The 26,547-nt window shown below is 46.3% G+C and overlaps 1 protein-coding gene across 1 annotated transcript in view; it reads right to left on the bottom strand.

Annotated features, from left to right (window-relative positions):
• lyrm4b (LYR motif containing 4) overlaps positions 1 to 26,547 on the bottom strand; it is a 45,680-nt gene that overhangs the window by 3,295 nt on the left and 15,838 nt on the right. Inside the window, exon 2 of the mRNA XM_085285798.1 lies at positions 25,466 to 25,586. Within this exon, the coding sequence (XP_085141924.1) occupies positions 25,466 to 25,586 (121 nt within the window). The remainder of the gene's footprint in view (positions 1 to 25,465; positions 25,587 to 26,547) is intronic.

Below are 26,547 nucleotides of genomic sequence, written 5' to 3'. Positions count from 1 at the left end.
TTAATCTGCTCTTAACCAGCGTTAATCTGCTCTTAACCAACGTTAATCTGCTCTTAACCAACGTTAATCTGCTTTTAACCAACGTTAATCTGCCGTTAACCAACGTTAATCTGCCGTTAACCAACGTTAATCTGCTGTTAACCGTCATCCTGAGATGTTATGACACGATGTGCTGCGGCGCTCTGTCTGTAACAGGAAGTGTTTCACGAGCAGAACATTTCAGCTTCTGCGTGAAACTAAACTGTTCAGAGAAATGTAACTACACATCACAGCGATGCAGACCACAGCGCCTGTGATTGGCCTGTTCAGACCCATCATCTCCTCCAATCCCAACGTTCTCTGGGAGGTTGATGGTTCGATCTGTTGCTGCTCCAGATTACAGTATCCTCGGCCTGACAGCGAAGCCTGAGAGTGAATGAGTCACTGAGATGTATTTAATATATTTCCTAAGGACATGAAAGTGTTTCCGTTGTCAGACACTGATGTAAGGGTCCCGCTGTAATCAGGACCGCTCACACCTGCACCTTTAACTACCAAGGAGCTCAGCTTGGTTCCCAGAGGTGTGCACGGCTGCACTTTTGTATGTTTCCTCTTCCTGTTCCCGGACTTGGTGCTGTTCGAACCACAGCTCCAGCTCCGATATCTATGATATCTGTCCACTATGATAAGCTCCTCGTCTTCCCCCCTGACCTGCCACAGCGGCCTCAGTGGAAGGCCGCCCCTCCCTGAGCTCGGTTCTGTTGGAGGTCTACTCCTGTTAACGAGGCTCGTCTGATCATCGGGGTTCTGTCTCTGATGCTTCAGGGTCTTTGTCTCACTGTGAAGCACCACATTTAAATAAAACTGAACTCGAGTTTTCATTATCATTCATTTAGAAAGATATGAGGATTCTGTAAAACATATGCAGCGAGGCTTGGCACGCCGAAGCCTCCTGAGAGCTCTCTCCTACATAAAGACAATCACAGTGATGAGAGTTATAATGGGAAGCTAAACTTAGCCTTCCTCATATACCTTCAAATCCATCGGCTCAGCTTCAAACCCGCTCACACAGAACAAGTGGGAGCTGTATGGAAACCATGAGCACGCACTCCTCTCTCCCTGCTGAGTCGTGACTGGCTGACCTTCAGTCCCACTCCCACCAGGCAGGAGGTGTAAGATTAACATCACACTGCTGCACTCGATCCAGCTCGCACGGCAGACTGAGGAGGACTGAATGAAGAGCCTCCTTATGCCAAGTCTGAAATATCACAGCTGCTGCTCTGACAGCGTCTCTGCAATCCAGACATGTGCTCTAAACTTAATCAAGCCTCGTCAAGTCAAATGGAACCACATCCATATTCATAACGGTCTATGAAAGGTGCAGTTAACCATCAAAGCTGCACACAGGGACAAATGTGCAACAAATCTCTCTCATTCGTATTCAACGAAAAAGGCTCAGAGTGAGAAATCTCAAACGCACCGACAAACATCATTCAGTAAAACTAAATAAAATATATGTTGTTCTGAAACAACGAGCTAAATACAAACATGAATACATTGTGTCTATGATGTTAATCTTTAAAGAGCTGACTGAGATGGTACCAGCTATCATTTAAATAGATGTGTTTTAGAGCCCAGGGGCTCCTGTCATCATGTAACAATCAGCAAGGCGACAATCAGCGAAGGCCCTGCTACAAAACTGTTAGACTGTCAAAATGAGACAAGATGAACCCAAAACCCATCTTATCCTAACAAAACAAATCAAAAACAAACCAATTAACTAACAAAACAAAAAACCCAAGAAAAGTCTTTGAAACCTAAACCAAACCGAGAACTCTTCAGAGTCTCAAATTAACCGAGAACTCTTCACAGTCTCAAATTAACCGAGAACTCTTCACAGTCTAAAATTAACCGAAAACTCTTCAGAGTCTAAAATTAACCGAAAACTCTTCAGAGTCTAAAATTAACCGAGAACTCTTCACAGTCTCAAATTAACCGAAAACTCTTCACAGTCTCAAATTAACCGAGAACTCTTCACAGTCTAAAATTAACCGAAAACGCTTCACAGTCTAAAATTAACCGAGAACTCTTCAGAGTCTCAAATTAACCGAGAACTCTTCAGAGTCTCAAATTAACCGAAAGCTCTTCAGGGTCTAAAATTAACCAAGAACTCTTCAGAGTCTCAAATTAACCGAAAACTCTTCACAGTCTAAAATTAACCGAAAACTCTTCACAGTCTAAAATTAACCGAAAACTCTTCACAGTCTAAAATTAACCGAAAGCTCTTCAGGGTCTCAAATTAACCGAGAACTCTTCAGAGTCTCAAATTAACCGAGAACTCTTCACAGTCTCAAATTAACCGAAAGCTCTTCAGGGTCTAAAATTAACCAAGAACTCTTCAGAGTCTCAAATTAACCGAGAACTCTTCAGAGTCTAAAATTAACCGAGAACTCTTCAGAGTCTCAAATTAACTGAGAACTCTTCAGAGTCTCAAATTAACCGAAAACTCTTCACAGTCTAAAATTAACCGAAAACTCTTCACAGTCTAAAATTAACCGAAAGCTCTTCAGGGTCTAAAATTAACCGAAAGCTCTTCAGAGTCTCAAATTAACCGAAAGCTCTTCAGGGTCTAAAATTAACCGAGAACTCTTCAGAGTCTCAAATTAACCGAAAACTCTTCAGAGTCTCAAATTAACCGAGAACTCTTCAGAGTCTAAAATTAACCGAGAACTCTTCAGAGTCTAAAATTAACCGAGAACTCTTCACAGTCTAAAATTAACCGAAAACTCTTCACAGTCTAAAATTAACCGAAAACTCTTCACAGTCTAAAATTAACCGAAAGCTCTTCAGGGTCTAAAATTAACCGAGAACTCTTCAGAGTCTGAACCTAGCAGAGAAGTCTTGCAGGTTGCTGTTTTAAAGTTGGCATCTAGTATAACCCTGGCATTACTTTCAATCTGCTGGTTGCAAAACTAACAAAGGTACTTCGGGCTAATCTGTTGGTGTCTATGTGGTGGTCACTGTAGCAGGTAGATGTGCATATTGGCGTTTACAGGAGTTTTATACCGAATGCCCTTCGTGACACAAACTATAGAGGGGATTTGTGTCCTTGCCTTGAATTGAACGAGCTTGCTCAGCGAATGTGTAATCCACCACACTACAGAGCCATGTGCTGGTTGCAAAACTAACACTGAGATAAAAAAATGTCTGTCTGATTTATGAAGGTTAAAGCCAATAAACGTCAAACAACCTGTGGTTTTATCCTAAAATATACAATAAACAGCCACGAGAAGCCTGCAGTTAATCCACCATTCATAAACATTATACCTTTTTCTACAGAAAATGATTTTCATTTAGGAGGCTGTTGTTTGGGGTGATATTAAACAGCAGACAGGTGGTGTGTGAGGCACATCCAAAAACTCCTTTACTGGGATCAACACTCTGAAAACAGAACCGAGTCTTCCTCATGTTTGCTGTTTAACTTTATAGTTCGGTTACCAAAAATAGACTTCTCAATCAATCGTGATCTCGGACACGGGATCTCGACAGCAAGTATGTGTGGTTTCCTTCTGCCTTTACAGACACCAGCTGCCGTCCTACCATGGTAAGTGGGCTGGGCATGTTTGCATTAACAACACCCAAAAATAATTTGGGATCTTGTACTATGCTGTATCCCTGGATGGTGGGCGGATGGTGAAACTGTGGAAATAGCTGCTAATCTCGGTGAAAATCCTCCACAGTGGTGTGCGGTTAAAAAAGAAATGCTGCCCTGAACAGCAGGAGACGGCAAAAATCGAAGTTAAAGAGCCGCTGAAAGTGGGAGGAAAGAGATGAAGCGACGGAGGGAAACCTGGAGGTGGCCAGCAGAGCAGCTCAGACACAGAAAATGAGGTTTTCTCCTGTGAGGGAGAGAAAACAGGGGAAGAGAGATGAAAAGACAGAGGGCCTCGGACGTCACGACGCTGTCAAACTGAAATTCACGGAGGCTTCCGAGTGCCGGAGAGGAAGAGATGGAGAGCGAGGGAAGCCGGAGGATGAGAGGTGTTCAGGTAGATAATAAACTGAGCATAAGGAGCGCTCCATGCTGTTTCAGACTTTCCATTTGTCAGGAGACGAGAGCAGAGCAGCAGGCAGCAAAAACACATTTAACTCTCTGAACATCAGCGCCTCGGATAAACATTTAGTCCTGAAAGTCACGCCGCGGGAGGAAAGAAAACAGAGCCACGGCCAAACCACCAATCTCCCCGATCAGGCTGCTGCAGTCTCTGCTGAAGCTCATTCAAGTTTCCTAGAGCTTATTTTTAGTGTTCAACATGTTCATTTTATCACATGCACAGTTTTAGCCTAAGAAAGTAACCAATGAACCACAGCAGGGACACTGCTGATGACACTAGCCAATGTCTGGATATGTAGTCCTGGTGCCCTTTGACCTCAAAGACCACAGACTTTATATCAAACATGGATGAAGCCACAGCGAACCACCTGCCCTTTCAAACCTCACCAGCAGGTGAGGAAAAGGTGCAGAGCAAGTTATCAGCTAACAGTTTGATTGGTAAGCTGAATAAACTCCTCTTTAAAGATGATGTCTCCACTGTGCCCGGGACTCTTCTTGGTACAGCGTGACTGAAGCACCAAACCCAGGAGGTGTCATGGAGGCATCTCATCTTTACTCGAACCACCTTTAGTCTGAATGGCCGAGGTCCTCACCCTGTCTGTAAAGGAGACCCCAGGAACCCTGAGGGGCGAGGCTTTCTCCCCTGATCTGACTGTGGTTGTCAGATAATCTCCTTCAGTTAACCCAAAGTCTGTGGGGACTGATCCACGTCTGTGCTCACTGGAGGTTCCAGCTTGGTTTGAATACACACAGAGATTTTTTCCCTTTAATTATTGTCTTTTGTTTTAAGCTGTTCATCCAGGGTCATGTGATTACTGAACCTCGCAGTACTTTATGTAACCACAGCCTGACGGAGATCACCACATTTCCATCCTGACGGATTGCAGACAAAGTTGAGCGAGTTCATCTTCTCCTACTTTCACCGCTTCCACACGACACGCCGAAGACGAAGGCGTTTAGATCAGACGAACGAAGACTGAAAGAGAGAAGAAGGAGCTCGAGACAATTAACGGGAGCGTCTTCCATCAAGTTCAAACTTTCATCTGCTTTCACTCCTCCCTCTCTGTGGCGCTCTCTCTCGCTGGGCTCTTTCAGGAGGTTTATCAGTTTACATAAACTTCATCGCCTGAAGCTCAGAACCAAAACACATACAGTTTACTCTGTTCAGCACTTTCCTTTTAAAACCTGTTATTTCTCCAGAGGAAGCCAGGCTGAGCTGGCCGGTTCCTCAGTGCACGTTACAAACATGCAGATTATCCGTGTGGCAGCTGTAAGCAGGCTGCATGCAGACTGGGGCCGCACCATTAACACCAATTTAATCTCGATCGGGATTTTGGATTCGCGCATTTCCCACTCCACCAACAGAATGCAAAAGCAAATGAAGCGCTAACTAAATCAGGGCCTGACCACACGCCTGCACGAGCCAATCACAGCTGTTCCCTGCAGGGTGCAGTGCGAGGTCTCCTGAACAAGGACGACACAAAGACAACAAAACTCAGATGTGTGGAATAGCAGAAGGCGAGGAGCTCGTTCCGGGAGCCGTGCAACATCAACTCAGTCGTCCATAAAACTGAGGCCGCGCATCCGTGTACCCATCCAGCTCACGGACACACCCAAGGCCAAGGATAAGCGTCCAGTAAAGGAAAACTTCCCGGACTAAACGCACGCCATCCCCTGGCTCAGAGGCAAAACCGGCACTGCACACTAAACATGGAGGGGCCAGCAGAGAGACACGCCCGGCCCTCAGTCACGTCCATCCTGCAGGAGGTTGGTTTTATCATTTATCCTTTCTTCTGTTGAGTTCACATCAACAACGAAGAGCACTTTTACTTTGACACAAAGATGTGATAAATATATAAAGAAGCACCTGATAAAATAAAGAGAAACATGAGTCGTGAGATCATGATGTTGAACTGTTGCTGTGACATTTCCTCTGAGATTCGAGCTCACTGTCACAGACCTGTGTCCCCTCTTCGTCTGATTGGCTTTTATCATCAGATATCTGCCTCTGAATGGCTCCTTCGTAACGTCACGCTGTTTAAAAAGTCGGTTTCTTGTCCTGACAGCAGCCACATCCTGGTCCTGTCCTCAGCCTCCAAAAACCTTCGTATGAACCTTTGTATCTGTGGGTTTTTGGCTGTTGGGAGTTTAGCTTCGACCAGCTGACTGTTGATGGTTTAGAGATGAAGATGGAGGTGTGAGCTGGTCTCGGTTGGGGTTGGTACCAGTTTGTTATGTGTCCGTGTAGACCAGCGTGGACCTGATGTGGATTAAAGCTCGTTTTATTTTTAGAATCTATCCAAAAAAACCCTGAAAACTTTGAGACGAGCGTCTCACAGCGAAGTCCTGCGGTGGACACTCGAGATGAGGTTTAATGTTGGCGTTTTAAAGTCTGGGTGATGAGCGAGGGGAAGAAAAGAGCAGTTTCCACTTCTATTACAGCCAGAGGTGTCGCCCCCTGCTGGACTTTTTAAACGAGGCGCTCCTTCAGCGTCTCTCTCAGGCCTGGACGCTGTGTCCATGTTTTGAGCCGGCAGGAGCTCGGAGGCTCGCTCAACCAAAGCTTTAAATCTCCTGCACGCCGTCTCTGATCACTGCGGGCGGGGCTTCAGCGCCTTGCTCAAGGACACACCAGCACGGTGGGGCAGTGTTTCGAAGGTCGGCGGCTCTGAATCTGAAACAACCTGCAGCTTTGTTTTGTGCCGATCCAGCCAATCACATTCCTCCACTGTGATTCTTCCCTTTAACCCCTGTCGCCCTCATTTGTCCCTCCCTGCCTCCCTTAATTTCCCTTCTGCTGACCAGCTGAGTGTGTGTGTGTGTGTGTGTGTGTGTGTGTGTGTGTGTGTCTGCACTGTCAGATCCTCTTGTTTTGTTCCCCGTCTGTTTCAGTCTTTTCTTCTCCATTCTGCCGCCGTAACTCGCTGCTCTGTGTGCGAGATGCGAGCGACGGCGTGCTGGTGAAACGTCCCGTGTTCGTTTCCCACAGTGCCACAGTCTCCACGTCCTCGTTAAGCATTCATGAGTGTTTAGGAGCGCCGCAGGCCGTTTTCCCTGAACCCCCCCTTGTTTTAAGTCCTTTTTTATAAAGTTGGGAATAAAAGAAGAAAATTAATTTGTCAGAGGAATGAATCACTTTCTCACCCAAACACTGTGGAGGTGGGGTCCGCCTGCATCGACACAAAACATCAATTTTTAACTCTTTTGTGCCGTCTGCTCGGGGCGGATGGATATCCTCGATATCACCTGTGAATGATGTGACGTGTCGCGTGATCATCACAGGCCGTATGTGCACGTTTACGCCTGCAGGCTTACTGAACCCGCCCACATCACTCACATCAGACGCTGCTTCTTAATGCACACACAGCTACGTCCACTCCGTCTGTGTGGATGTTGCAGCAAATTCACAGTGAGGTCAGATCAGGCCTCGGTCAGCATGTTAAAGGTTAAAGGTCATGGCAGCGTGGCTCAAGTTTGCAGAGCTGCATCTGAAAAAAGCACAAGACTGCTGGAACAGACGAGACCAAACAGCTCACACAGCAGTGAGCACGATGATGAGTGGACCATGAGCTCCTCTGTATACCAGCACGTGTGTCCCACAGCTGAAGCTCAGACCAGTCAGCAGGACTGGGATCCGAGCACAGGAGCAGATCTGCAACAGAACGGCTGAAGGAGGAGAGAATGGAGCTGCTGTGCAGAGCTCAGAGAGCTGTGCATGAACCAATGCTGCAAAGCTCAACGAGCTGAAGCAACGTAGTCTGTCCACAGTGATGACAGAGACTGAGAACATCACTGCTGAAGGAAGCTCTCTGAGCTGCTCGATCACGGGCTGGACTGCAGCGCCTCGCTTTAACATGGAAGTCTATGGGGACTGACTCACTGCTGGAGCCTCTAGTGGACGATAGAGGAACTGCGGTCATCTTTCAGGTGCAGAAATGCTGCTCGTCATTCTCCCCAAAACACAGAAAAATAATAAAAACGATTTCTAAAACCATCGCTAACTTTACAGCCCAACAAAAGTAAAATTACAGGTGAAATTGGCCAAAATGATGCACTTTGATTCTATTCAATTTGATATTTTATAAGAAATCAAAGACGCCGAGTGGCTCAGCGATGCTGTGTGAAAACAGGCTGCCATGACGGTACACCCCCAGACACTGATACTGCACCTCTGAAGACACACACACACACACACACACACACACACACACACACACACAGCTCATCCTGCGAGTTTTGAGCGCCAGACATCTTGAAAACAGACCAATGGGACGTCTTCGTTTACACTTCTCATTTACTGTCACTGTGTGGGTGACCTTGGAAATCCCCTTTACTCTAGGCTCCGCCCACCAGCTTTAACAAACGCTGGCATATCATCTTGTTAAGTGGCTGTAATAATACAAGAAGCCCCGCCCACTCAGCACATTTGCAACCAATTAGTCGTCACCGTTCAAGATCCGCCATCAAGAAATGACGGAAAAGATAAAGGACGACACAGGATTAAGCAGTGGCGTAAAGGCCTCACACACACACACACACACACACACACACACACACACACACACAGCAGGATGTTTCAGTTTGCCTTCATCTTTGTCTCGCTCTCTAATTAGTGCGTGTGTGTGTGTGTGTGTGTGTGTGTGTGTGTGTGTGTGTGTGTGTGTGTGTGTGTGTGCGTGTGTGTGTGTGCGCGCGAGTGTGTCTGTGTGTGTGTGGAGTTCCCTCGGTCTGTGCTGCGATCTCCTGTTTCAGTCCGTCACACCCAAACGACACAGAGAAGCAGAGGAGATGAAAGCGGGAGGAGGAGGAGGAAGAGGAGCTGGTATTAAATTGCGAGTGTCGTTACGCCTCCATTGTTCCTGCTCCTCCTCCTCTGTTCATCAGATCCGGGGAGGATACAAACGCCTGTTCATTCGTCCGTTTGAGCGACATCTCGACACGTCTGACAGAATCTGGACTGAAACCTAAAAACTTTCACTTATTTGGCCAAAGTCTGATTTCCCAGCAGGAAACCTCACAGCTTCCAGCGCAGCAGCTCGCTAACAAGGCAGGCTCGGGCCGGGCCATTACCCTACACCGATTACTGTAAACACACAATTACATGTATACACGCTGATATCATGAAGCCTCATTAATCGCACCTTCTCTGTCCTCCAATCAAAACTGACTCTCAGTCCAAGTTTGAAAAGTTTGATTTATGGAGACAAAGCGGGAGCTGCTGCTTTGTTTACATCAGACTAACCCGCTAACAAAGAAACCGGCAGCAGCACATCAAAGAGGCTGAGATTAAATTCATGTTTTTTTGAATGGAGTCTGGTGGAGAATAACAGATTCACGTCCCTGCCAGAAAACAGTCCAGTTATCCTGTTATGATTATGTCAGGTGTGTCTGGCAGGTCAGCCTGGGGGCGTGGCCTGTAGTTAACACCCACAGGTAAAACCCCACTTCAAACAAGCAGAATTATATCCTGAAAGATTTACACGGAAACAAAACCGTGATCACGTTTTGGTGCTCAAAGGATTAAAGTTAGCATTATTAGGGGCGTGGCCTCTGTGACTGACAGGTGGATGGTAACACAGGTGGTTGTAGCTGCTAGCTGTCTGCTAGCTTCACCTGAACTGGACCTCTGGACGTGTTTGTGCTGTAGGAGCCTTTTTAATGACATCATGTGACCAATAACATGGCTGCTGTGAGGTCACTGTAGTAACAGACTGCCCAAGGAGGCGGAGCTAAAATGTAGGCTTTAGTGTGAGGAACCAATAGCAATAGCTGTAAAAACTTTTTTAGTTTAATTAAGTGTTAAAGATATTCTTGTTTATCAAACTTGCAGAAACTGCATGAAAAAATGCTGTTCAATAAGAAAACAGAGTGTTTGTTGTAATTGCACATGTGGACCAATCATGTTTAAGCGTGCAGTCAACCTCCCAGAAACCTGCGTCTGTGTCCATCATCAGCACCGCGGCTGTGATGTTCACACACGGGGAACAACAGCCGATCATTAGTGTCAGCGGGCTCGGCTTCTGTCATTAACTGCTGCAGAGGACACGCACACGCACACAAACACACGAACACACACACACGCATGCGCACACGCACACACAGATCGATGTGCTGGGTGGAAAGCTGCTGAAGAGGAGACAAATGAAGGAAACACTCGAGAAACAAAACTGACGAGTCTCAATAAGCAGACGAGGCGAGTCCTCCAGCGAGAGGTTATGAAACGACAGAGCACTTCAGACCAACGCCGGAGAGGCCGAGCACGCGAGCAAACCTCCACCGGCAGCCACAGCGCCATGTTTTTAGGGTTTAATTGTCCCAAACGTCAGCGGGATCCTGGAGAGAGCAGGATTTCTTACACCTGGAGAAAACAAACAAAGCTTTATCACAATAAAAGCCTCCTGCTGAGCAGAGCTTTTAATGTGAGGCAGCACCAGCAGGAAGAAATGTAGGCTTGCATCAGTTTACACCGGCTGACATCACAAACCACCAAACTGGAGCCCGAGTGTGTGAAAGAATGAGCTCGTGTTTGAGTTAAACCTGCACCTAAACACCTCGTTTAAAGACGACCCGCTGACCCTGGGCAGGTCTGCCACAGCTCACCCTTTCCTCTTATTCACAGTCACAACATTAAAGATATTAATTGTAAATTAAAGTGTTTAAAAAGAGTCAAAAAATGAAATCTATCAACAGAAAGTGAGGAAAAAAAGCTTCGTTCAGACATGAGCGAACACATAACCTCGTTCTTACAGCTGCTTCACCATTATTGCTATTATTATTATTATTATTGCTACTACTACTACTATTATTATTATTATTGCTACTACTACTACTATTATTATTACTACTACTACTACTACTACTACTACTACTACTACTACTACTATTATTATTATTATTATTATTATTACTACTACTACTACTACTACTACTACTATTATTATTGCTACTACTACTACTATTATTACTACTACTACTACTACTACTACTACTATTATTATTATACACCATTATTATTATTATTATTATTATTGCTGCTACTACTACTACTATTATTATTATTATTATTATACACCATTATTATTATTATTATTATTATTATTACTACTACTACTACTACTACTACTACTACTATTATTATTGCTACTACTACTACTATTATTACTACTACTACTACTACTACTACTATTATTATTATACACCATTATTATTATTATTATTATTATTGCTGCTACTACTACTACTATTATTATTATTATTATTATACACCATTATTATTATTATTATTATTATTATTGCTGCTGCTGCTACTACTACTACTACTATTATTATTATTATTATTGCTACTACTACTATTATTATTATTATTATTGCTACTACTACTATTATTATTATTATTATTGCTACTACTACTACTACTACTATTATTATTGCTGCTACTACTACTACTACTATTATTATTGCTGCTACTACTACTACTACTACTACTACTACTACTACTACTACTACTATTATTATTATTATTATTATTATTGCTACTACTACTACTATTATTATTATTGCTACTACTACTATTATTATTATTATTATTATTATTATTATTATTATTATTATTATTATTATTATTGCTACTACTACTACTACTACTACTATTATTATTGCTACTACTACTATTATTATTGCTACTACTACTACTATTATTATTATTATTATTATTACTACTACTACTACTACTACTACTACTACTACTACTACTATTATTATTATTATTATACACCATTATTATTATTATTATTATTATTATTATTATTGCTACTACTACTACTACTACTACTATTATTATTATTATTATTATTATTATTATTATTATTATTATTATTATTATTATACACCATTATTATTATTATTATTATTATTATTGCTACTACTACTACTACTACTACTATTATTATTATTATTATTATACACCATTATTATTATTATTATTATTATTATTGCTACTACTACTACTACTACTACTATTATTATTGCTACTACTACTATTATTATTGCTACTACTACTACTATTATTGCTGCTACTACTACTACTACTACTACTACTACTACTACTACTACTATTATTATTATTATTATTATTATTATTATTATTATTATTGCTACTACTACTACTACTACTATTATTGCTACTATTATTATTATTATTGCTGCTACTACTACTACTACTACTACTACTGCTATTATTATTATTACTATTATTACTATTACTATCATCATCATCATCATTATACACCATTACTGTGACTGTCAAAGTGTTCATCTGACATCAAACTCAATGGTTTGTTAAGCGCTGCAGGCTCATTAGTGTCTGAGGCCTGTACTGCAGTTTGTACAGGTGACACCTTCTGCTAAGACTCCGCCCCCAGGTGGCGAACACCTTCACTAATATTTTCTTTGCAGACACTACATTTAACCTCCAAGCAACTACAGCTGGCAAGACTTCTGCGTGACGAGCTACAAGCCGGTGCCCGACCAATCCCAGCCTTTCGTCTTCAGCACTGAAGGAAACCCAGGAAGCACAAATGAAACAAACACTGAAGTAGAGTTTGACTCTGACCTCAGTTTGATTTACAGACCACCAAATCACAACAACAGGGGTTTGATACTGTGAGCTAATCACCCTGCACCAATGAGCAAGCACTCGGTGACAGCGGGAAGGAAAAGCTCCCTTTGAACAGGAAGAAAGCCCTGCAGAACCTGCCTGGTTCTGCATGACTCATGGTCATTCCTCCGTCACTGCTCCGAGCTGCTCATGAGCTGCTTCTCCAACCCAACATGGCGCCGCAGCCTTCGGGTTCAAGAGTTCGACCAGAGGATGAAGCTCGGCGGGCGTGCTATTAATGTGTCATTAAGGACAAACTGACGAACACGTGCAGCCATCACCTCCAACATCAGCACAAACACAACTCTTCCTCCTCCCTCATTCTTCCCATCGTCTCCCTGCATTCCTCCTCTTCCTCCTCTCGTTGCTCACTGTTGTCCTCACATCACATTGCCTTCTCCAGTCAATGAATTTCATCATGCAGCGTGTGTGTGTGTGTGTGTGTGTGTGTGTGTGTGTGTGTGTGTTGAGGAGGACGATGGAATATCATCATTGCATCAGCTCCAGATTTCCAAGAATAGAAGAAAGCAAACAAACAAAAGAAAGTACCAGAAAATATCCCAACAAGAGGAGGATGAGGGGGAGGTGCTAAAGCGATGTGCAGTCTCTCTGCAGCGTTCAGGGACGAAACGTGATGAGAAACATATCTACGAACATCTAACACGGCAAAGCAGCAGCACCGAAGCAGCTACAGAAATGATTCATGCTTAGAACCCGGACCAGCAGCATCAACCACATCGTCACAGAAACACGCCCACTTTAAAAAGTTCCTGTTTACACACACCGTTACAGGGTGGGAGGCGGTGTAACAGTGGAAGTCATATTTAAAATTCAGAATTACATAATTAACATTTTTTAACCAATCGAGTTCTGACCATCTGGGTTCGGCGGTTTGATGAAAATGATGAGGACTTGTTGGAAGTATGCGGACGCTGCTGTTGTGGTGAAGAGGGAGCTGAGCGTAAAAGCGAAGCTCTCAACTGGTCGATCTACGTCCCTACCCTCACCTATGGCCACGAGCTGTGGGTAGTGACCGAAAGAACGAGATCGCGGATACAAGTGGCAGAAATGAGCTTCCTCCGAAGGGTGGCTGGCCTCTCCCTTAGAGATAGGGTGAGAAGTTCGGCCATCCGGGAGGGGCTCAGAGTAGAGCAGCTGCTGCTCCACATCGAAAGGAGCCAGCTGAGGTGGTTTGGGCACAAGGATGCCCCCTGGGCGCCTCCTGGGTGAGGTGTTCCAGGCATGTCCCACCGGGAGGAGGCCCCGGGGCAGACCCAGGACACGCTGGAGAGATTACATCTCTTGGCTGGCCTGGGAACGCCTTGGTGTTCCCCCGGATAAGCTGGAGGAGGTGGCTGGGGAGAGGGAGGGGTGGGCTTCTCTGCTTGGGCTGCTGCCCCTGCGACCCGGCCTCGGATAAGCAGATGATGGATGGATGGATGGATGGGACGAGTGTGGAGGAACCGTCTACAGACAAAACCTGAGACGCTCCAGAATCCCTTCCATCTCTGGGCTCCTGCTGGTTGTTACAGGAAGTACTTCACTCTGTACTTCCTGTAACTCTGGCTCACACAGCAGCGCCCTGATGAAGCCGCTACAGTCGGACCTGTAAAGGACGGTGTGGCGGGGTAAAAACAAAGCTTCGTCTGCAGTACCATCCCACCAGCCCACCTCACGCTCCACCTTCCCATCGCCCAAACTGGGAGATCCTAATCTTTAATACCGGTCAGCATTCAGGCTGGTGTGATGGCTGCCAGCAGCTAAGATTCATGGCGAATGTTGCTGAACACCAACAGATTTACATGATTATTGATTATTTTACTGTAGCAGAAGATTAAAACCACACATGATTCAAACAGCCCGAGCCCGGTCGAGTGTTCAGGCCGATCCTGCCCAGCGTGTTTTTAAGGATCCCGGAGGCTTCATGTGTGATTCGCCTTTTTATTTTGTTAAAGCTGCCCAGCTGCGTGTTGGCGGCTTCAGAGGGGAGCGAGGGTTTGAGTCTTTGAGGGCCTCGCTGCTCAGAAATCAATACTTCAGCTCTCTCTCTGTTTTTGGGGGAGTTGTGGGGCTGCCGATGATGTGAGGACCAAAGAGATGAGAGGGGAGCGAGATCTGAGGTTACACCGTTCAGCTCTCTCTGAGGCTGGATTTCACTTTTATCTTTGCATTCGTCACTTCTTCAGAGCGACTGAAATAAAGACTTTTCAGCTCCTGTTTGCAGGAGAAGCTCATCAGGACTTTGTTGTGCATCTCGAGTACATTCGGACCAAGCTCTACGCCGCTTTGTGTGCGTGACGTAAGCGTAGTTGATCTCCCAGAAACAACCTGAAATACTCCGAGGCTTTGACGTGTCGTCGACTTTTCTTCATCCTCGTCTTTAAATCGCTCCAGCGTCTCTTCACTGGGTCTTTTATTTTGAAGTGACAGGATTCTCTGTGCTGGTCTAGTGTTCGACTTCCTGTCCTCCCCAGCCGCTCTGAGCAGGCTGATGTGGCCGCCGTAAAGAAACAAAAACCCGTTTTCAGTGATGCAGCACTCAAGCATCACCTTTAACAGCCTCAAAATGTGGCGCCCCAGTCTCGTAGGTGACATCACCAGGTCACTATGGATACGCCCATCAGTCTACATCTCACATTTACGGTCCAATATATTAAACTCCATCGTTTAAAGTGACACTTTCTGGTTATTTCACTGTGACATGCAATGGTAGTGACGGTGCTGTGCATGAGGAAATGATGCCCAGCTCTCACTAACAGACACACGATGCAGCGTGTGAAAGGCTCGAGTCCCCTCTCAGCTGTGATAAATGCATAATTCAGCACATAAACTGCAGCTCCAGCTCTAATTAAGAGGTCTCCTTTGTAGATTTGCAGACCTGCCTCCTCTACAGCGTCTGTGTGATGTTCGCTGAGGCTGAGAAAGAGGAGGAAGAGGAGAGCGAGGAAAACCTGTCTGCTTTCATCCACCTGAGCTACTCCCTCCTCTTTTTAATAGAGTTTGCTCTGCAGTGTGTGTGTGTGTGTGTGTGTGTGTGTGTGTGTGTGTGTGTGTGTGTGTGTCTAAAGCTAGGTAAAGCTATCAGGACCTGTGGGGGCAGCCGGGTGTAAAGAAGCAATAAAGGTGTGGGATTTCTCTGGGATGGAGGGAGGAAGGATTTTCACCGATCAAAATGTGGAGGAAGAGCAAGAGAGGAAACGGGGGGATAGCGAGGTGAAGAGGAGGAGGAGGTGACGCAGGCTTTCACGCAGGGTGTTGCCCTACTTTTCAGTTCAGCTACTGTCTGGCTCAGGCTTTCCCAAAATCTCTGGTCCCCCGTCAGTGCGTCAGAAAGAGCTCTGAGGGGAGCGCAGGACTGATCTCCTGCATCGGGAAACACTTCACTGGTCCTGCTTGAAGTTATTTAAAACCTCATCTCTAACATGGCTGACTCTGGAGGGAACAGCAGCACAGATGCTGGATGTTGTTCATAAACTCTGATCACTGGTATCCCCACAAACCTGAAACCGAGCAGAGATTTTCATGCATATGAAACTTCCTGAAAATCCTCAGATACACGAATCCAACACGTTCCTGCTTCTGTCGACACACTTGGTTCCAAACACTTTGCATCCTGTCCTCCTCGAGTGGCTGCTCAGTGAAGACATACATGCGATATCCTCATCTTTAGATGCAGCGTGACTTTGTCTGATTTCTATTGTGAATAAATGCCCATAAATCTGCTCACAACTAGAAATAAAAGCTTTCTTTGAGTCTTAGAACCAGTTTGAGGACTTTTAGCCGAGTTGGTTTCGGTCACATTTCATCCATTTCTGGCTCTCGTGCGGCTGGAGCTCATCCAGCTGTCATGAAACTCTCACAGCACACCTGGGTGTGGGGCTCACATGTGATCTTACTGGATTAACATGCTGACTTCCAAGAAGCCGGAGACTCTGCTCAGCCTCCCTGTTTACTCCAGAGTGCTGATTGAACCTTGAATTCAGAAGACGCCGTTCGACCCGGCTGAGATCAGCTCTCTACCTTCACAGGTCTTCTGGAGGGTCGTGAGTCTGAGCATCCGCCTCCGTGTGGTTCATCTTCATGTTTTGGAAAAGGCTAACATGGTGGTTACAGCAGGATAACGTTATATGCAATCAAGCCCGTGTATAAGTGTGAGCTGTGGGCGGTGCTTGGCACAAAGTAGACCAATGCTGAGGAGCGTGTCTTTTTCAGCGACCTCAGAGTTCTCTGGCAGGAAACTCTGGAGCCTCTGTGAGGAAGGGTGCTTGCTCCAAGTAAATACCTCACGATGACAGGAAGGTAGAGCACGCGGGTGGCTGCTCTGCATCTACAGTGATCTGTACTGGACTGCTGTGCTGGAAACAGAGCAGCAGGTAAAGTTTTGGCAGGAGCTAAATGGTCACGAGGTGGACCAAAGCCAAAGCGGCTGTGCTCAGCCTTGGCTCGAACGTGACAAATGTAAATGACCACGGCGAACCCGATGACATTTTCAAGCTTTTCAGCACGCACTTCACTTTAGCAAACACAGGGCCCATTACAGTATTTAAGATTGCTGCGCATGACTGCAGATGCTGTGTAGGTGTGTCCACCGTCCCTGCACGGCATCACAGACCGTGCCCGCCACAACGGCGTTTTAACACGATCCACAAAGAGTTCAGGCGACGAGTCTTTGTTACCTCACTCACCATCTAAGGTCCAACATCTTCACTGGTAACCAAACCCTCACGCTGTGATCTCTAGAAACCCACGTAGCACTTTGTGGGTTGGACTTTCTGAAGTTCGTCAGCCAGAGTGACGACTTTGTTTGTCATATTCTGATAGGACAGAGTTAGCCAAAAATAACACCAGCCTGTTAGCCTATTTGATAACAAACGTTTTCAGGATGTTCGAGTGAATAAAACTCCTCTTAAAAAATGACCAGGACCACATCGGTGGGGAAAAAGCCGGACTGTGATGGTGTCTTTGTGTAAACTGGACCTGCTAACAGCCACATTTAGCACAAGTTTAACAGGGACAATAATAAAGGGGCCGTAAAACCAAAATCAATTAAACTAACAAGAAAATAATTTGTTTGCTTGCTTCCCCCTGAAGAAAATCCATAACCACTGACCACATAAATCACACACATGCAAACATGCCTACAATAAGGCAGCCGAGAGGAAATAATCCAGTTTAATACCGTTTCAGGCAGTATGAAAGCCTCAGATTGGAGGAAACGGGATATGAACTCAGGTGGGAGATAAATCTCTACAACAGATCTGGATGTGACTGAAGATACGAGCCGAAGCAGAAATGTTCACGTGTGTTCAGGCCGGAGATAATTCGGCCGACGTGGTTAATCTTCAGAGGAGACCAGATGTCTCGTGGCAAATATCGCACAGCAAACAGCAGCTGCTCGCCATAAAACGTACAGTTACTCCATCGATCTCTCCACAGAACGATTTAAACTGCAGAAACTACGAGTTCAGGACTTACTGCGCTTTTATTGGGATTCCTGCAGAGAAGCTGCACCACCAGGTCAAAATGTCTCTTTATTAAAGTCAGTGGCAGGTTTCTTCTTCTATAAACACAAGTGTCTTTAAAATGAACTTCCTCTTTCTGAAAGTAAAGCTTCCTACATGTTCCTGGAAGTCTTTAAACCTGACAAAATTCAGGCTGTCAGGGTTAAACGCGACCCGTCTCCCCCGTATCGTTCTATCAAACAGTTCCAGCCCGGCTCCTACGACCTCCACCCGCTTCCACACATCCATAATTCAGGGTCATCGGGGGGTTGGAGCCTATTCCAGCTGCCACAGGGCAGGACAGCCTCCACCTACCCACTCTAATCTCACCTGCATGTTTGCATGGAAGATCGCAGATCTGCACAATTTTGTGTTCAGGTTATTATTAAACAAACATAATCGAGGTAAAAGGGTCCAATTATAACCCTTTAAACCTAAACTGCATCCCTGCCAGGTGGGGGCGTGCTCAGTTCAGCTCACATTTATTCATGTTTCAGTTAAAACACATGTCTGTGTCAGCCATAAGTCATGTGACGTCTCTGTAAGCTTTCAATCAGTCACACTAAAGAGCTCGCCCCCTGCTGGTCACTGCAAAGACTGCAGGCTCAGTCCATCGTTGATATACAGTCTGTGGCCTCAGCTGCGATGCTCTGGATGCAGATGTGTCACAGCAGCTGGAGGGTCGGCAGGGCTTTTATGCCTCCATGGTCGCAGAGCTGTTTAAATATTAGCACGGCCGTCCCAGAGAGGGATTTCAATTGAAATCTGCCTGCAGCTGAATACGAGCAGACCGGAGAGGCGACTGAACCCCCACGTCCATCGAACGCTGAGATAAGTCCTCCGCGTGTTTGTTAAACGGCGAGAACGGGCTCATTGAGATTCTGTCCGACCCCCAAGAGCCGTAATGGGCCCCCGGAAGCCCCCCCCCCCACCACAACACCCCCACCAAGACCTGGCAGGTATAACTCACCGCTCGCTGTGGCATTTAATCTCAATTGAGCCAAAATGGCCGAAGGCGGCATGACACTGCGGTGACATTAAGCAGCAGCAATCGTTGCGAAATGGCTCTTCTGAGGCCGCCGCTCACACACACTCTCTCACACACACACTCTCTCACACACACACACACACACACACACTCTCACACACACACACACACACACACACTCTCTCACACACACACGATGACAGAGTGAGGCCACAACATTAACAAGTCCTACAAGCAGAGAATTACTACTTCCATATTTCTATAACTGTGTGTAAATCACACACATCAAAGATGGCGCTGCATCCATCTGTGACACACCCGTCAGTGTGTTACTAGCTGTGACGTGTGTGTTTGGCCTCACTGCTTCCTCTCCTGAATCCGCCTGGTGTGTGGTGGCGTTTCAGACGCTGTTCTGGTGACTGCAGAGCAGCAAACCCGTCACACGAGCCTCACATCGGCTGATTTCAGTTTAACATTAACATACAACAGAATCACTGGTGTCGCCTGAAACCATGGTGGACGTCCATCAGGATGTATAAATACTCAAGAACCTTCACCTGTCGCCTTCCTGCTCCAGGAGACAAACTGATTTCTTCGATGGAGCCAAAACGAAGAAAGTAAACTCAAAGTAAAATAACTAGAAAAGTATTTCTGAGCGAGCATGAAGACAAACCTTCAAATATTTGGGACGGCGCCATCTTCCATTTACAGTCACCAAGACTTCCTGAACGATCTGTTTCTATAGTAACCTCACAGCAGCCATATTATTGGTCACATGATGTCATTAAAAAAGCTCCAAAAGGCTCCAACAGTTCAGGTGAAGCTAGCAGCTACAGCCACCTGTGTACCCATGCACCTGTCAGTCACAGAGGCCACGCCCCTAATAATGCAAACTTTAGGCCTTAATACGATTCAGACGATTTACCTGCAGAGCTGTAAACATGTTTGTGTCTGTGGGGCCCGACTCAGAGCCGAGCCTCTGATCGACCGTTTGTAGCAACATGAGCTCCAACCAGCTGCAGTGTTACTGTGACGACGTCCAGCCAATCACAACGCAAAGGAAGTGTGATGCCTGAAATGTTCACTCTCTGTTGGTTACAGTAGAAAATGCTGAGGTCACATGAAGGCCCTGTTCATGCTAAGCACCCCTCACCTCCTGAATGCTTGCATTCAGCTGCTGCACTCGCATTCAACACTGCTTTAGTTTCTCTGCACAGACAGAGGCGGCTCTGCAGCTGCAATCCATCATCTTTACTCCCTAACTAACTTACAAAGGCCCAAACACACACACACACACGCACACAAAGACAATTAAGAACAAACTCCAGTTTTTGAGCGTATGCACACAATCAGCGCTGCAGAGTCACAGAAGTACGCCCACATGCGGCAGATGAATCCACACTGTACGCCCACACATGAATATAAACACAAACAACAAAAAATAAACAGACAGCGAGCGGAGTGGCGATGAGGGACGAGCGCGGCTCGAAGCCCGGCTGCAGAGCCGCTCGCTTCAACCTCACTGAGCTGCTTCAGTGAGCGGCACGTAACGAAGGAGGAGCGAGGTCACCGGGTCAGCAGGAGAGGAGAGGCGGAGCCAGAGCGACACCTCGCTCTGACCCGTTACAGGGCGATGCTCAAACTGCAACATTCACGTCTAAACTCATCCCCGTGAGCAGAAGGTGGAGCTTCAGCTCGTCCCCGAGCTGCGAGGCAGTGTTGTTTGTTCAAACTGCAGGAGGGGCTCCGGGTCGCAGCCTCAGTGAGGCCAGTACGGCACATTTTCACCACAACTAACAGCTTTAGTGTCAAACCTGACCCTGAGAGCCGGGGGGCGGTGCCCAAACCTGACAGGAAATAAAGCCTCTTCCACAGGTTTCATGCTCTGGTTGTGTGGATGGCCCTCTAAACCAGTCACACTTCAGTCTGCAGCGTTCTTCATTCGCTGGCCAAAGCCACGCTAACGTCGCCCGTTGTTGTTGGAATATTTCACATGAGGGGCTCCAGCTCTACCTCCACCCTCGAGCAGAGGAAGCCTCTCAGGGACACACCTGGCTGCAGGTGTTTGAGCACTGACGGCACGCTACCAGCTGGGCGACTTTTAAACCTGCCACGGGCATGTGACGGGGTTACTGCTTCCTGTTGCACGCTGGGTATGGTAATGAGGGGTGGGAGCACATGTAGCCCGGGGTTGTTATGAAAGGTATTTGACTGTTTGCATTTACCTGTTGTTTTCTCCTTCAGTCTGACTATCAGAGAATGAATAATGAACACGAGGCGCAATGCTTTAAAGGGACTCAGCTTATTATTCATTGTCAGCCGAGGCAAGATGTTTGTGCCCCCACCCGCTCCGCCTCTTATATAACACACTGTACGGATGTGTGCACAGGGGAGGGGCCAGCCTGGATGAAGCACACAGGCTCCTCCACCAGGAGCCGGGATGGATTCTTCCAGAAGCCTTAAGTACTGCAACAGGAGCATTCCTGCTCTGATGCACTTAATCTGTGAGTCAGTGTGGGCGGATGCAGAGGACACACACACACACACACACACACACACACACACACACACACACACACACACACACACACACGCTGTAGTGAAATGGGAACATAAAACACTCTGCGCTCCGGGTCCGCCCAGCCAATCGGAGCGCGCTGATGCGTACGCTGTATGTCAAAGCTGTCGCCGTTTCCTGCAGAACGCTGTGCTGACGCCGGCGTTTGTGGATGTGTGAAAACTGGCTGCAGCCTTTAATCTCACAGAGGATGAAACACTACACAGAGAGAGACGGGCGTTGGTGTGAACCTCCAGAAAACCATAAATGTACATTTTTGGAAGTTGTGACGTGTCTAACGGGCCTCAGTTCTACCTGTTCAGGTGCTCAGACCTCCAAGCCTTCACCACTCAAGTAAATAAAGTTCACTCTGAAGCGTGAAACACATCGACACGGTTAATAACTGTGGGTGAACAAAGGTGGAGGTCTTACTCCGTGTGCAGAGCGAGCTCCACGTGGAGGTGGGTAGATGGAGCTCTACAAGCTTCTGTCACAGCTCAGCTTCTTTCCTGCAACCTCGAACGTGTCGTCGGCTCATTTTACCTCCATGACTCCACCTCACAGCTTTACTCCAGGAGCTGGTTGCACTACAACCATCCAACCTTACATCACCTGTTCATCCATCCATCCCTGCATCCATCCATCTGGAAGTTTGGGTCAAAGAGGCAGCAGTCTAAGCAGACGTCACTGAGTCGATCCAAAGCGAAACAGGAAGTAATGTCTTCAGCTTCTGCCCTGGAATGCCTCGCCTGGGAGAGGTGGTGGTGAGCGGGTCCTCAATCAAATGTTCTCTGAACTCTGAGGTGAGGAGTGAACACCGTGGCCGGCTGACATGTGAGCGGTAAATACACGACAGGGTAACATACGTGACGGGCGCCACACGGAGCACGCGAACGAGGCTGCGGCCTCACGGCGCTGCGACACGTCAGCGTGCAGCCTTTGTAATTCATCATTTCTGATTTGCAGCAGGCGTGAAGGATCCGAGCAGCAAACAAAGCGTGCAGTCAGCACAGAGCCTGGCTGCAGAGCGGTCTAACTCGATAACAACCAAGCAGACGAGTCAGCGAGGAAATAAAGAGATGCTCTGGAGTGGACATCAAGCCGTGAAAATGACCTGAGAAAGAAGCAGAACGGCAAGAAAAGCCAGCAAAGAACTTTCTCTGCGTTTCTGCTCACTCAGTTTAGTGACGTTTGCTGGAAAGTTTCTGATTCACACTAAACAAGAAGACTGAAGGTCATGTGACCCTACAAATGTTCCTATTTAAGGTGTTTTAACCATGAAGCACGTTCCTCTGCGACTAAATGTTAGCCTAACTCACAAACTAACCATAATAATAAGAAAACCACAGCGACTCAACCACCGCGTAAGGTAAGGGGCGGGGCCACACAGTGAATCAAACCCCCTCTGGCACCAACATCAGCACACAAACCAGCAGCTGAGCAGCTCCTGCAGGCGCAGCATGGCGGTGGCTCAGTACTTCTGACCATCTGACTTCTACCGTGACAGCGACGTGCGATTCCTCAGCGCCATCTTGGCAACACAAACTGGATGTGATGGGGCGGGGAAGATGTGACGGTGAAACCGGTCTATCGACTCACCCACAAACCCATCAGGACCTTTTACAGACGTCAGAGCCAAACTTCACCCATAAACTTCTGCAGGGCTGGAAGTCTATCGCCCCCTGCTGGCCTTCAAACACACATCAGCCCTGGTGTTGTGTTTTTTACTGTAAATTCTACATCCAGATACTCGCTGTTAGCACGGCTGTTAGCACGCCTGTTAGCACGCCTGTTAGCGGTAATACTTAGAGGGAGGTGCTCCACCTGTCAGCGCCAGTTAGCCTCAGGTAGCAGCTAAAAATCACAGGTACGAACAACTTGTTTAACCAACTGCTGACGATGAGCGAGAGCAGCAACAACACGTCCCCGTCTTCAGAATGTGTGAACACGTGTGTGTGTGTGTGTTCCTGTCTAGCTATCTTTGTGAGGACCGAAATCTGCATTCTACTAGTGAGAACCAACAGTCCCTTGTGAGGACACACTCACGGTCCCCACAAGTTTGAAGGAATGTTTGAGGCTCAAAATGTGGTTTTAGTGTCAGGGTTACAATTAGGTTATGGTTAGGGTCAGGGGTCAGGGAAAGCATTGTGTCAATGAAGGTCCTCACTAAGATACCTGAACAAGCTGTGTGTGTGTGTGTGTGTGTGTGTGAGTGAGAGAGAGAGGCAGACTGGGAGACGCTCGGTCATCCATGGGGATTGGCTGAGAGGCTGCTGATGCATTAAAGGAACAAAGTGACCAACAGTGAGGTGATTAGTCCTGACCTGCCAAGGTAATGTGTGTGTGTGTGTGTGTGTATGTGTGTGTGTGTGTGTGTGTGTGGGACAGGTGGTGAGTCGGTAAGCAGGTGTTCATCTGCATTCTAGTTAACCTGGTTAACCTGAGAGTGTGAGAGTGATGGTGCAGGGCTCAGGGTGGAGCTGATCACTGATCAATATTAACCCGTTCGGCTCGTTATTCTATGAATGCATCAACTTCATGATGACATTGAGGATAACCTGCCTCACACTGGGTTCATGTCAGCACCTGCTCACAGCTCTAAAGCTTCAGAGAGGAAGAAGAAAAACATCATCATGTAACAAACAGCTGCTGCAGATCAGCATCCTCTGATCCTGCCTCTGCTCTTCATTTCACTGTTACTTCATATTTTGACCTGTGGATCTAAGATAAGATAAGATAGAACTTTATTAATCCCTCGGGTGGGTTCCTCTGGGAAATTCGACTTCCAAAAAAAGCACAGCAACGACAGAAGTTACAGAAAATATATATATATATATATATATATATATATATATATATATATATATATATATATATATATATATATATATATATATAATACAGAGACGATATAAATAAAATATACAAAGGGGATAAATAGAATAAATAGGAATAAAAAATAAAAATACAAGTGAATTGCACATTTCAAGTATTGAGTCTATTGCACTGTTGACTATTTACAAAAAGTATTGCACAAGGTATTGTACAGTGAGGTGAAGAGGCACTACAGCTTAGTTGTTCCCTCCTTTGTCCTCCTGTTTCCCCTCCCTCTCCCCTCCAGAGAGGAGTTAAACAGTCTGATGGCGTGTGGGACAAAGGAGTTTTTAAGTCTGTTAGTTCTTGTCTTGGGGAGAAGCAATTAGACCCATTTCTGTAATATACTCACATATCTATATTATTGCTAATATATATTGTAATATATCTATATCACTAAAGCACTTCTGGATGGATGCAAACTGCATTTCGTTGCCCTGTACCTGTGCATGTGCAATGACAATAAAGTTGAATTCTATTCTATTCTAATTATTTTTCTCACTGTATTTATTTTGATTTCAGTTAAATTTTTTCCAGGCAGTTTTTATTATATTGAGTTACAAACTCTTCCACTGCTGTTATAACTTTAACTGCTGGAACAAAAATGATCCCCCAGCTCGGTTCATCCTCAGAGCTGAACAAACACTGAGAGGGAAACTGCTCGATGATCTCACTTCCTCTTAACTTTTCCTTTCACCCGGTGTTTTAGTGTCAGTGTGGAGGGCACGATCACAGGCAGGTCCTCACAACAACAGCAGTACAAACCTGTGTGTGTGTGTGTGTGTGTGTGTCACACCTGTCTCTGTATCAGTGCCAGAGTCTGCCATCCCTCCTCCATCAGTCTCTCCACAGCCTTTGGATCCTCTACATTTCTGTTGGCCTTGAAGGCATCACGGACACGCCGTAGTGCATAGTTTCTGTAACACACACACACACAGAGCTTAGTTTCATTCATCGCGTCTGCAGGAAACGACAGTGGCACTGAGCAGTAAACAGAAACGTTTGTGCAGCTGAGACGGTGAAAGCCTCGGAGGACTTTCTGAAACCTGAACAACAGCACAGGAGGGACCTGCAGACGAGCGACGACAAACAAACAAATAAAAAAGACAAATTAGTGCACATGACAAAGCTGCAGGCAGCGCGCTGAGAGCAAACAGCAACAACAGAGCGGAAAACCAGCAAAACAGAAGAACCTCAACATCAGAGACCAGCAGGTCCAGAGTCCTGACCACCCAACAGGACAGCTGTGGAGACACAGATCGTCCCTCCACAGGCCTGAGCCCACGACCCTCTCAGCAACCAGGCGGGACACCTCGTCTCCAGGGTCAGTGCTACAGTGTATCATGAAGTAATAAAGCCTCCATCAGCTCTGCTCTCAAAATGACCCCAAAACCACCCAGCGTCCAGATGTTGGATTGGATGGTGTCCTACCAAACATCTGGAGGACGTGCAGTCCATCCAGCTTTGGTCTCTTCAGGAAGCACCACGAAGAAAGTGACTAACAGAGACGTCCGAGTTTTCTAAACTTCAGGAGTGGCTGAAGTGACCAATGAGAGCGTAGGATACTGATGACACGCAACCTCCCGTCACAAAGTGATGTGGAGTCCCTTCACATCCACCGGACCACCGCGTCCTGTCTTAGTGAAGCATCATCCCGGGAATACGGCGTTCCAGCTCGGACACAGCCGGAGCCGATCGCATCGACACGAGTCGTGCTGCACAGCAGGAAGTGGTACGAGTAAATACGAGGAATTTTTCAAAATAAAAGGTGTCCAAATCAAAGCTCCTCTTTTGAAACTCTGGAAATGGAAAATAAATCAGACGTCAGCTCACGTTTTGAACACGTTTATTTCAGAGCGCGCGGCTGCACGCTGGTGT

This window comes from Mchenga conophoros, linkage group LG9, assembly GCF_057382185.1.
Source record: "Mchenga conophoros isolate Kocher_MC1m ecotype Shallow Benthic linkage group LG9, M_conophoros_male_GT1.1, whole genome shotgun sequence".
NCBI classification, from domain to species: Eukaryota; Metazoa; Chordata; class Actinopteri; order Cichliformes; family Cichlidae; genus Mchenga; species Mchenga conophoros.
This window is presented reverse-complemented; position numbering and strand designations above follow the sequence as displayed.